Here is a 13094-nt window from a genome sequence, read left to right as displayed (position 1 = left end):
TTTTGAAATTCGATTAGATAAACTACACATATGCGCAATAAACATGCCGCATCACGGTATGTTTTTATAGATATTGTTTTTTAGGGGAATAGCTGAATTGTCGATACAACGCAGTTTTTGCTTTTTTGTTTTTATCTGGTTTCACAGTTTAAATGATGACGACAATGATTTTACGTAATTATATTTGTAGCATTTATCATTTGTACATATGAGAAATTTAGTAAATTGTTAAGGCTTCAATAAACTATGATTGAGCATGTTACCTTTATGAGTTGTTTAATTCACTTCCTGTTTTTTTTTCAAAATACTTGAAATTCCGAAATTAGATGGTATCAAATATAATTTTTCCAAATTTTAAACCATGTTTTATGATTGAGAGAAAATAATATTTATAAAATTTACAATTATGTAATTGGATTTTTAAAATAAGGAAATTCAAGTGGTAAATAAGTATTTTAAAATAAAAAATAATAAAAATTAAGCTTTTACTATTGAATTGCTATCGTGAGATATGACTCAACAAAAAAAGTGTAATTAAGTGATTTATGATATATTGTGCAGAAAAATTTTATATTTTTTAATTTCACCAGTTTTATATTTAACATTCGCTTTATAAAAAATTTAAACTAGTTTTATCCTATGAAGAATAATTGTTTTTATTCCAATTCAAAAACAATTATATTACAAAGCTTTGAAAACCATATAAGCCTCATATTTTTCAAAATAAATCTTCTGAAATTTTTAAGCTCTAAATAATTTTCTGTACACAAATCAACGTTTGAAAGTAAATTAAAAAAATTATATTTATTTCAATCTCGAAATACCTTGTAGGTAATATCTGTAAGTCTAGTATCGCGTTAACCGATATTTTTTTTTTTTTTTTTTTCAAAAGCACTAAACAAACAAAATGGAATCGAGAAATTAACTTCAAATATTTATAAATTTATCAAACATTTGATTTCTACATCTAGTTTCAATCCCCCCGAGGCAGTCGAACTTGAAAAGATTTCAGGTTCACAATTTACATTTAATCAAACCCGAATAGCTTTTCTCCTCGAGGCCTTGCACAATCCACGCGAATCAACCCACTCGAGGGAGGGAGCGTCTTGTACTTATTTTATACTTGTACATTCATACTCGGGAATGTATCCTCGTTAAAATTATCCAATGAAACAACCGAAATAAATCAAGATCCCCATGATTTCACCCAAAATTTTAGTGTCACCGCTTACCAAAACATGTCGTACTTTCCAAGGTACACGCGCATCTCCCCGTGAAACCCCCCACGCATCGAACTCTCTCACTGTATCGAAAGAAAACCCCAAATTTTACATTAAAACCCCTTTTATAAAACAAAGACAAATAAAAATAAAAACTACTATCACCCACACGAGCTGCATTCACTTTTGCTCACACGGAAGAAGAAAAAAAAGCGGCGAAGGAGTCGGTGGGAGGGGGGGTAGGAGAGAAAAGGAAACCCTTTACCCCCCGGAGATATCGTAAGGAGGGTAGGTCACGCAAAGTCGGAGGGATATACGGACCACGAGCACACGAAAGCAGCCACCACAGTACACGGTATAGAAAGTCCTGTTGTGTGTTATAACAGAGAGAGAGAGGGAGAGAAAGCCTCAAACTCGACGGCTGCACCAGCGAGGGGGAAAAAGGAGAGTAAGGCCAGCAGTCGAAGCCGGGCTGCAGCCGTCAGCGTATTACCGTAGATGGCAAATAAATAAAAAATAAAAAAAAATAAAAAAAAATCGAAAATTTTTCTTTAAAAAATGTAACCGCGTGTGCGGACGAGTCGTTTTTTTCGATACGCATTAGTTTGTGGTGCTTTATTAGGGATGGCGGTGAGGAGGGATTGGCTGGTCGGTTGTCTGGTGCTGGTGTGTCTCTGCCTCGGGGAGATGGACAAAGTCGGGGCCCAGAGGAGGCAGCAGGGACCCGGCAACGCACCGCCGCCCACCGTCAGACTACCGCAGGGCACTATTGCCGGCCGTGAGGTGCGTGCGCTTTACAGTTTTTTTTTTTTTTTTTTTTTTTTTTGAGGGAAATGTGTCTACTAAGCGTGACAGCGCCGGTTTCTTTTCTTTCTTTTTTTTTCACCTCAAGTGCATATTGATTGGGCTTGTAAAGAGTGCACGCTGTGGTCGGTGCCTTTGGATTTAATAAAAATAATAATGGTAGCTCTTCGTTGAGTGAAGTTTCGTTTTTTTTTTTTTTTTATTCTTCATGGTTCGGTGGAGAGTTTTTTTTATGTTTTAGAATCACGCAGATCGCTTTGGGGGTTTTACGTGTAATGGACTGCCTTCGTTGTCAGAACAGTGGAATATTGTATTGGAAAACGATTAAAATTTATTCAATGAATATAAAATTTCAAAAAAAAAACTCATTTTTTTGCACAAATATATGACAGGGCACTAAAAAAAAGTTGTTAAACATAACACTCTTTTACGGAGGCGTGGATCGATACATAGGTGTGCAAACGTTAAGGAGCTTCTTAAAATTTAATATTTCTGCAAATTAACCCATTCTTGCGCTGAGACGAAGGAACGAATAACCACTGAGGTGGGCAATTATTGTGGGGTTCTTAGAAAAGCGAGCAACCAATAACGTGGTGCACGGGCACGTTACGCGACCGCGAACTTTTTAAAACGAAATACCGCGTTTCTTTTATTGTCTCCTTGCTCGATGCCATTTTTACCGTGTTTTTTTATTGGCAATTTGAATTTCGTATTCGAAAGAATTGTTCCAATGCAATTTCAAAGTTAAATGGGGTGAACAATCGTTCGGTCGGTGAATATATAAAATTGTGTTTTTTCGTGCTTTGCTTGCATTGGATAAAGGATAAATTTTTTTTTTAATTGGATTGAAAATATTTTTAACAGTTTTTACTGTTAAACAGAAGAATATTTTTGAAACAATTTTTTATGGTTTTGGCCAGTGTTTTTTGCTATTCCGCAACGTAATATTTTACTTTCGAATTTTCATTAATGTCTTAAGAGTAAAAAATCCACGGTCAGATTGTGGTCACAATATTAAAAAAACATGTTGAAAAAAGGAAACAATGGGGGGTTAACTTTATTTTGTAAAATACTTCTTATGTATAATTTTTTTGATACCTATGGAATGATTTTATAAAAGCAATCATTTTTTTATTAATTAAAATGATTAATTAAATTTTTTATTAAATTAATTTTTAAAGATAACAGTCAATACAACAAACATAATTTTTTGATGGACAAAATTTTCCTATAAATACATTTATTTCAATACCACATGAACAAATACTTTCACCACATCTTATACACTTTTTTAAATATTATTTTTTAAATACAATTTTAAAAGGTTACAGAACAAAAATCTTATATCATACTGTACCGTGACCTTAAGCCAAATATACACGTAAGTTTACTCTAACATAAGTAAACAAAAGGACTTTACAATACTTTTTTCATTAGATTTATATTAATTCTAGGAGGAAAAGTCCTTATCATTTGAAAAAAACCGCAAATTACACCAACACTACAAACTAGATTACTCTTTCCTGCATTAGGTCTAGCGATTTAAAAAAATTAATTTCACATTCATACATTAATTTTTATCCAAATTTTTTATTTTTGTGGAAAAATATTTTTTTACATGCCAACAAAATTCTCACCGTCGTTAAAAATAGTAAAATGAAAAAACCGACTTTACGACTCCTCTGAGCGATCGAACGAAAAGGAGAGTTCCAGAATCGTCGAATAAAATTTGAATGAGAATCGCTGATTTTCCGCTTGGTTAGAGCGCACTGCGTGCATATATATAAGTACTAATAGCGTGGAAAGTCGAGGCCGAGAACTCACGTACTATTCCGAGGATTTTCGCTTTACGCGTTGTTAGGCTGCACCATTCGCGACTATTTTCTATTTTTTCTCTTTTTTTCTTCGACATCTAGTTGACCATTCGGCCGTAAATGTATACCAGGCTGCAATTTAAAAAAAAAATGAAAGCATTAATGACTTTATTTTAATTAAAATTGAAAAATTTTCCACTATGTATATTATACAAAATTTTCACACTCACCCATCCTCCTGCACGAGTACAAAAAAAAATTAATTTTTTTACTTTGCATTAAACTATTGTTTTGGATAAGATTTTTTTTAAATACTTACTGTTACAGTTGTTTTCTTTTAAATATTTGTTGGTGCTGTAAAATTTTCTTTACTTCTTAAACAATAGTTCTACCAAAAATTTTGCAATAAAAAAAATGCACCATATTCTGCGAAAGAAAAAAGAATTAAAAAAAAGAAAGTGTCAAAGTATTTTTAAATATATTAAATAATTATTTGTATACTTTATAATATTATTCTTTAACTTTTTTTTCATTTTCTAACAATATAAAAAATTTAATTTTGTAACAAAATATTGTGCTGTATTTAGAAAAATAATTTTTTTAATAATAATTTAGTCAATGCTAGTAATAAAAAAAAGATATCTTTCAATGACAATAACAAAATTAAACAATAAGTAATTAAAGGGACAAAATTAAATTGAAATAAACTTATCTTCAAGTGTTTAAATTTCCATAAAATAATTTTTTTCAAGACTTTAAATATCAATAGTTGGCCTCCTCATTAAAACCACTAATAAAATTCCGTTTGAAATTGCTTCTTAATTCTAGAGCAATTAATTTTTATTCATTCTAACGCTTGTAAATATCTGTAATGAACCAATAAAACCAGCAAAAAATTTTAATAAATAAATAAAAATTAAAAAACTCCATCATCCTATTCACTTTTAATCTCAATCTCGCGATTTTATGTAAATCCTTCGTTATCGACCAAAAAAAAAAAAAAAAAAAAAAAAAGTATTAATTAGAATATGCAATTGATTCTTCCGAATTAAATCGGTAAGAAAAAATAAGAATCGCTACAACGTATGCACAAAAGGAGTAAATCACCGACACCGTGACAGCGGCTACAATCGCTTCCTTAGATTACCCAGATAATCGACCTCTCGTTCCGCCTTAAATGTGCCCAATCTCGCCCCAAAAATCTAGCGGGCTAACGCACTTGGCTCCAGGCCTTGCCGAAGGTCAATGTCATTCCATGAACTTACACCTCAAGAAACAGACAATCGAATCGCCGTCCTTTACCCACCCGTGAATAATTTAACGAAGCCACGCTGATGGCTGTAGATATTTTTTAAATCAAGACACCAATCACTTTGCCACAACTTGGTCAAAGTTGTGCAACATTAGATTCTCATCCAAATTTCAATCAACACCTCGCAACATTAATATTTCATTGTGCAAAAAATCACTTGTCGAAAATCAATATCACGTGCAGCCAAAAAACATTTAAAAGTTATGTAAAAATCAAAAAAAAAAAAAAAAAAAAAAAAAAAAAAAAAGTACGAAATCTTGAAACACCCACTTCATCAAACCGAAACGATCAACATTAGGATTCAAGGTGAGGAAAAATTAAAAGGTGCTACCTTACCTATACATTATATGCTCGTACGTGGAATGAAGGTGCTAGTTTCTGCGGCTTGCCATTGAAAAGTGCAAGTATAATTCTGCAGTTAGCCGAGAACTGCGCGGATTATGAATGACGAATCGGCCTTCGTCGAATATGTATTCGTGCATAAACATAATTATGTATGAAGTCATAAAGTCACGGCTGATTGATAAAAGATGTTATCGGGATGGGGTAGGTGCTTTTTTTTATTATTATTATTTTCGTGCATGCGGGCTCATTAAACTTTCGATGAGACTTGGGAAAAAAAAAGGAAGCAGTATTTCATTCGAGTCGCGATTTGATGTGCTTGAAAGATAATGGGGCAAGTGTATGCGTTTAAGAAAATGGATTTTTTTCTTTTTTATCTACAGAACTATAACGAGGATGTAAATGGCTGTCGACCCGATTGTTATTTAACGGTGAAGCGGTGTTTTGTTCATTAACTTTTACAAACTTTAAAGTAAATTTTAATTTTATCCAAATAAATTGAAGTAAGTCACGCGCTTCCTTAAAAAAAGTTTTAAAAAACATTTATTGTATTTTTATTTTTTTTTTCATCGTTACAAGACATTGTTGACATTTTTGACTTTTTATTCATATTTTATCTGTGATTTCACAAACAATCATCACATAAGATAAATCTTAATGTAAAAACATTCATTTTAAGAGACAAATAAATGTATTTATTAATTTATTTTTATTGATTTTTATAAATCAAGTAAGTATACGGTGAAAGTATCAGTGATAAAATGGTTTTTTCATAAATTCATAGAAAATAGTTATTGACACCCTTTATTAAAATTCCAGTGGTTATCGATCTTTTTCTTCTTTATCATTAATTTGTACTTTTTAAGAATTTTATTTCAGTTAATAATAATTTTAAATTGGAAAAAACACGAGATAAAACACCAAATAAAGCATGTCCTACAATAGCGAAACGTGATATCCCATACGTACATAGTATTTTAATAGAATATATTTGTTCCAAGTCCATAGGATTCTAAAATATTTAATTCCCTAATCAACTATAGTTAAAATTTAATTGATAATTAATATTGCATTATTCAAACAATTAATTAAAATTTATAATTCAGCTGTGAGTAAATTGAGATAATATTTAATTATTCAGATCCCTGATGGTTCCAACACCTGGGCGTCAAGTGTCCCAGATTAAGTTTTTAATTGTAGGATTATTCAAACGGCAAAACAAAACAAAAATTTTTTATTTATAGCAATAGCTTTTGAATTTTTAACAATTAGTGTTGATTAAAATATCTACTGTTCATAATCTTGAATTTGTTTCATTTATAAAACTGTCTTTAAAAATCTGTTAATCATTGACACTTCCTTAAACTAATCCTTGAATTATTATTTTTTATTGTGTAGTTTATTCTTATAATTATGAAATATATTAATTATCATACTTTTATTGACTAATGACGATTATTTAATCAGGTAACCTAAAATATAATATGTGTATACTTATTAAAACACAATTAAAGCTACCAGTTATTTTGATAGCTAAAGATTTTAAAATAACGCGTTTTAAAAAATCCACTTGATGTAATGACTTGATTTAATAAAGGGGTTTTCATTAAAGTGCAAAAGTAATGTTAAAAAAAATTTTTTTTTTCATTTGCATACGTATGTTTTATTCCCACAAATAATTCGAAAAAAATCCTCGTTACCTTTTTTTTCTTCGTGGCAGGTGTTCCTGAACAGAGCCCAGCGAGTCATTCAATATCTGGGCGTACCGTATGCCCAGCCACCAGTGAATCAGTTACGCTTCGCCGCTCCAGTTACGGATCCTTTGCCCACTTGGTCTGGCGTTCGGAATGCCTCGAACTTCGGGGCGTCGTGTCCACAAGCTACGGGCAGGCGTAAGCTCCAGGAGAGGCTTTATCTCAGGCTACTGCCCAACGATCAGCCTGACCCTGGACGCAGCGAGGACTGCCTTTTTCTCAATATCTACATACCTGACGGTGAGTCATTTTTTTATTTTTTATTTTTTAACATGAGAAAATAAGCATTCTTCTATAGCTTGATGACATGATCGGCTTATTGCTGAGAAAAGCACAAAGCTGGCCGAGTTAGCCCCTTTTACCCTCATAACACCCTCTCTAGCATTTAGCTGAGGTATTAGCAAGTTATTCCTTCGAAGCCACTACGTAACATGTTCTACTATGACATAGGTTTAACAAAAATTTATAGAGTATTTTATACCCAGTCCTTAAAAAAAAAAATATATATGTATAAATCGATAAAATTTACATGGAAAAGTAAAACAGTTTAGTATTCAAAACTAATATCCCGCTTTTGTACACAGTGATTTTTTTTCGATTCGATTGGTTAGTGAATAGGATCTCTTTGATCTAATTTGTATTCTTGAATTAGAAGAATTTTAAATCACATAATAATTAGTAGTTTAAACAAATTCAACACACGACGACATCTTTCACGAAGACTATCACATAACATGACGTTACCATTCACCTATGTGTTGTAACGTGCTGACATGTGATAGTCTTTGTGGGAGACGTTGATTAATTTTTTATACATTTAGGTATAAAAATTTCATAATAACTTTCAATAAATGCTCATCTGTGGTTTTTAAATTGACAAAAATAAGGAGTGCATTTTAAATAAAAAATAATTGCACGTTCACATGGAGGGGCTTGACAAATTGCCCTAATACTCAACCTACGGTGATGCTTGAGCGCAGATTTCTCATTCTCGGAGTCCCAATGAGCACAATGCAATATTATACATCATTCAACGATTTTATCCGAGCTTACGACAGAAAATAAAAAATTCTTGTGCTATCTTGACGGAAAATTCGTCTTTTTTGTTCCCGTTTTTTCTTCCAACTTTCTTTATCGCGTGGCCGCAATTTTCGCCCCTGCCTTGCATTAAGTGCACACAATGACGGCACACCACACACTCACGCATGCATCACGCAATGTCAAAGCAATCAGGCTCAATTTTACATGTCCAAGTGTATATAATACGCCGCAGGGGAGGCCTAATCGCGAGGAAGCCGGAGCCGATTGCGGAAATCATTCGTCATTTTGCTCGGCTGCAGCCCTTTTCCCAAACACCCACTGCGATCTTGATTAAGAATCTTTCTTAAAATTTTTTTTTCTTGCCAACGTCATTGGGTTTTTTTTTTCTGTGTGAGATTTTACGATATATACCCGCTTGATGGAGTTCCGAGAAAGTTTTTGGTGTTTTTAAAAAAATTTTTTTTCGGGATGATAAAATTATTGCTCCAGACCAAAAGTTTCCGATTTTTTTGTATATTTTACATTGTTTCTTATTCTCATGAATTGGATAGCAGTGTTTTCACTACAAAATTTGACCAAAAATGAAAAATTATTTTACCAAAAAACTGAGCTGGTTTTTGGGAACAGCATCATTTTTTTTTTTTTTTTTTTTATGAGGAAGAACTGCAAAAAAAATAATATGCTTTAGAACGACATTGTAAATGTGCTTACATGGTTTTGGGCTTTTCTAAAGGATAGTCCAAAGCCTGAACTACAGTAAAGCTTATGATTTTTTTTTAAATTTCCGTTTAGTATGGGGGCGCTCAGGGACATGTTGTATGTATGAAATAATTTACAATTTAACAGACCAATTTGAACTCTGAATTGAAACATAACAAATTAAAAAATATATCCCAAAAATTGAACCATTAAGTATATTTTACTTTTTTCGTTATTCTGTATTTTCAATGTATAGTGCAAAAACCTTAAAAAACACAATACATCAGCTACATATATAATCTTAAAGAAATCCAAACTCATACAAAAATCTCATGAACTATTATTCACGGCAAAAAAATTTCCAAAAAAATCAAACAAAAACAAAAAACCCCCCAAAAATCTACCCCAGTGAAAAACCAACTTGCGAAGTAAAACGTCAAATAAAAATGTACACATAATAAAAACACAATAGTAGCGAAACACTATTGCAGAACCAGAGAAATAAGAGAGAGAGAGAGAGAGAGAGAGAGAGATAGAAAGGAATCGATCGCCAAGAGAAAGAAAGAGGATAGGTACCTCGCACCCACGTGTGTTATATATGCATACCAGGTACCCGCACACGCGGAAGGGTGCGGACGAGAGAAAGAGAAAAGCCGCCGCACGCGATACTTACACTCGGCTCTCCTTAGCCGTTATTCTTTCTCTTTTATTCTTATTACGCCGAGCCCCGTACTTACCGTATCGCTGCACACACGCACCTCGCATTATGTGAGTGTCACGTTGGAGCCGATGGAAAAGAAGGAAAAAAGATAAGCTCGATGAGAGTTTTCCTCGCCTGCTCCTTTCGGGTGAAAGACCTTTTTATTTTTTCCAGGACTCATGCGTCGAAGCAACCATTTTTTCTTTTGAAACATGATGGGTCTGTCAGTGAAGCTATTTTACGCATTGTTTCATTGGTTAGGAAGAAAAACACGTGGTTTGATTCGACTGGTAAGGTAGATTCCGTAGTTAGAATACAGATGACTTTAACTATCGTTAAAAGAATCAAATTCAGTTGTATGATTTTATTGAAAAAATGTATCAAGTGCAATTTTTATGGGTTGTATACAGAAGTTACTACAGAAAAATACTGTAGTAAAAGTTTGAACTGAATGTAAAAATTTCAGAACCATTTTTTTTTCTCACCATTTAATTAGGTGTTAAACAATCGTATAAAGAAAAAAAACACCCACAAAATAGATAATGCTTTCACAGTGGTATTGTCCTTGCAATTTGACCTACTGGTAAAAGTCAAATTTCAATCCTTACCTAAAAAATAAATCATTAAACTGTATTACACATAAAGATGGCACCTGTAGATAGGAGAATATTTCTGATGAGCTCATGTCAATATTAATGCTGCATAAGTTCTAATAAAAGATTTCAAGAGAGTCTAAATTCATAAATATTATTATAGTAGTTTTTTATTTCTTTAAGGGTTGATTAAGGATTTGAGTGTGGTTTTACAATGGTCTCATAGAAAGTAAGAAAGCGTTAATTATTCTCGGTGGTTAATTTTCTCTCAAATCTAACAGCATTATAAATATAAAATAAATTAATTGATGCTAAAAGAAGAATGGAAAGATTTTTTTACCTTTTTTTGCAGATAATTATTGGAGCGTTTTTGAAAGGGGTTTTTTATCCACATATAAGAGCAGGGAATTAACACTTCGAGGTCTTTTCGCTAAATATACTGAAACTTACTTGTGGTACTGTTTATAATCAATTTTTGATTTATAACGATTATTAGCCAGCATATTCTTACCAGTACCTGCTTGTTTGTCAGTTCGATAAGACTATTATTAGATTAGGGCTTAATTAAGAGGTTTTGTGGTAGTTGGGCTTTCATTATTCGTTAAATTTTAAAGAGACCCTCTTTCTAAGACCATACACACACCTTCAATGAAAATTATAAAAGTTATAGCAAAAAAAAACGATTTTCTTCATACTTTCTAATTTTTTTTCAATTTTTTAAAGTATGATACAGTTTTGAAAAAATCAATTAAAACATTAAAAAAATTTTTTTTGAGATCTACAATTTTCTCTTTCATACCAAATGTCCAAGTCTTTTGCTTTTTAAGATGTAACGAAACAACTGATTTTTTCGTCCGATAAAATATTACCACTTAGACTATAAAGGCATAGGAATCTATCTTTTTTCAATACACATAGGTGGTTAAAACTTTTATTGTTTGGAGATCTAAATTTTTTTCTCGACCGTGTATGGACCTAAAAAGCCCATTAAAAAAGTTACATGCAAAAAACAAAGTTATTTCTAACTTAATGTGAGCCCAATCGTCTTAGTGATAACTAACTTTCATAAAAATTTTAAACAAATTATTTACCTCAGATTTGTGAGAAGAAATATAAAAATGAATTTAAGTTTATAATTTTTTTTAAATTTTACTTGTGCATTTTTTATTTTAATTACTCACTAATTACACCACGTTTATATTTATGTTTACGTGTAATAGAGAGTAAACACATTTTCTCAAACCTATTATTTATTTCACACATTAATTTCTTATGACGTATATTGGTACTGGATACATCAACAGCTTACCTAACAGTTAACCTGCACATAGACTCAATGATATTTAATTAATATATCGATTTTCAATACCATCAACTTTATCACGCTTTCCCGTTATTTGAATAAAGCCAATAAATTAACTATTAAAATTTATGTAGAAACGATAGCAAGGTGTAATTAGTTTTTGAATCAGTTAAAAACACGAAAATGTGTAATCAAGTTGTTACATTCTTTGTTACTTCAACATTTACCTTATTTTCTTTGTTACACCTTCTCGGTTATTCTATGATGCAATTGAATGAAAACCACTAAAATAAAAAAATCTAAATTAGTACCAGTCTAAACGGTGTAAGACGTATCGGATGAATTTAATAGTGTATTAATAAAAATACCAAAAATAAAAAAATGCATGGAATTAATAAAATAAATTTAACTTGTACAGTCAAAGTCTTAATAAAAAACTGGGTGACAAAACTGTCTTTGTTATTCAATTTTCAACTGTTTAAACATGTAGGAAAATTTTTCGCAATTTATCCGATGGACGAAAATGCTTCTAAATTTGCAAAATTGACAGATCAGTTTGTTTGGTACTTTCTTTTTGTCAACGAAACTTTGGTTGCGTTGGCGATTTTTCGGTCCCTTTGTTATGCTGTGTTAGATTTATCGACTTTCATCACGTCTAGCTTCGAATTAATAGTTTGTTTTAATGTTTTGTTAACGTTGTTGTACACAAAAACTCAGAAGCCACAGATAAAGGTAAGAAGACATAAACATTTTTTTGAAGATTACGAAGAATCAGAAATTAAATACTATTAAAAAAAGGATTTATTTTTTGTAGGATTTGTCAATAATTTTAGAAGACTTCATTTTAAATGCAAATGATGAGAAGAAAAAATTAATACGTAAACACGGTTCATGCTATTTTAGGCTTTATGCTGCCTCGTTTGGAACTGTAGCAATTCTGACCAGTTCGTTCGTATATAAGTCACTTTCTAGTGTACCTAAAGAACTGCCTTTGTGGACTGATTACCCATTTTCGATAAATTCATCAACTACATGGACTTTACTGTATATTCATCAACTGTTTGCAACGTTTTCTCCTGTGACTATTTTTTATCTTGACTCTCTCATTTCCATGTTTTTTTTCCTAGCAATAGTCGAATTGAAACAGCTTAAAAGAGAATTTAAAAATGCGAACAATTATGACAACTTGACTAGTTGTATTTTTAAGCATCAATTTATAATACAGTAAGTGTGTATCGCAATTTTTTGTTTAAAATGAAAAATTGTATGACGGTATTAATAATAAATTATCGTCAGGTATCTTCAAAAGATGAACTCTCTAGCACGTCTTTACATTTTAAAATCAATAATAATTTTATCCATGTATGTTATCATGAACAGCTTGAACTTCTTTACCGTAAGTGATGTTTTAAAAAAAAATAATATGATTTTTCAAAATATTACAGTTTTTTATTTTATTTTACACAGTCTGAAATATCTCCGGCAATAATGGTGGTACAAATATTTTCAATA

General features: G+C 31.6%; 1 protein-coding gene across 1 annotated transcript in view; it reads left to right on the top strand.

The window, feature by feature from the left end:
- The first annotated feature begins 1685 nt into the window (after positions 1-1685).
- LOC106641618 (pyrethroid hydrolase Ces2a) overlaps positions 1686-13094 on the top strand; it is a 92925-nt gene continuing 81516 nt past the window's right edge. The window contains exons 1-2 of the mRNA XM_089595336.1: positions 1686-2003; positions 7213-7486. Coding sequence (XP_089451462.1) covers positions 1845-2003; positions 7213-7486 — 433 coding nt within the window. The 5' untranslated portion in view covers positions 1686-1844. The remainder of the gene's footprint in view (positions 2004-7212; positions 7487-13094) is intronic.

This window comes from Copidosoma floridanum, unplaced genomic scaffold (assembly GCF_036245765.1).
Source record: "Copidosoma floridanum isolate Cflo_tuat_1 unplaced genomic scaffold, Cflo_Japanese_pri ptg000025l, whole genome shotgun sequence".
NCBI lineage: Eukaryota > Metazoa > Arthropoda > Insecta > Hymenoptera > Encyrtidae > Copidosoma > Copidosoma floridanum.
The sequence above is the reverse complement of the archived record's forward strand: the minus strand, read 5'-3'. Positions and strand labels throughout refer to the sequence as shown.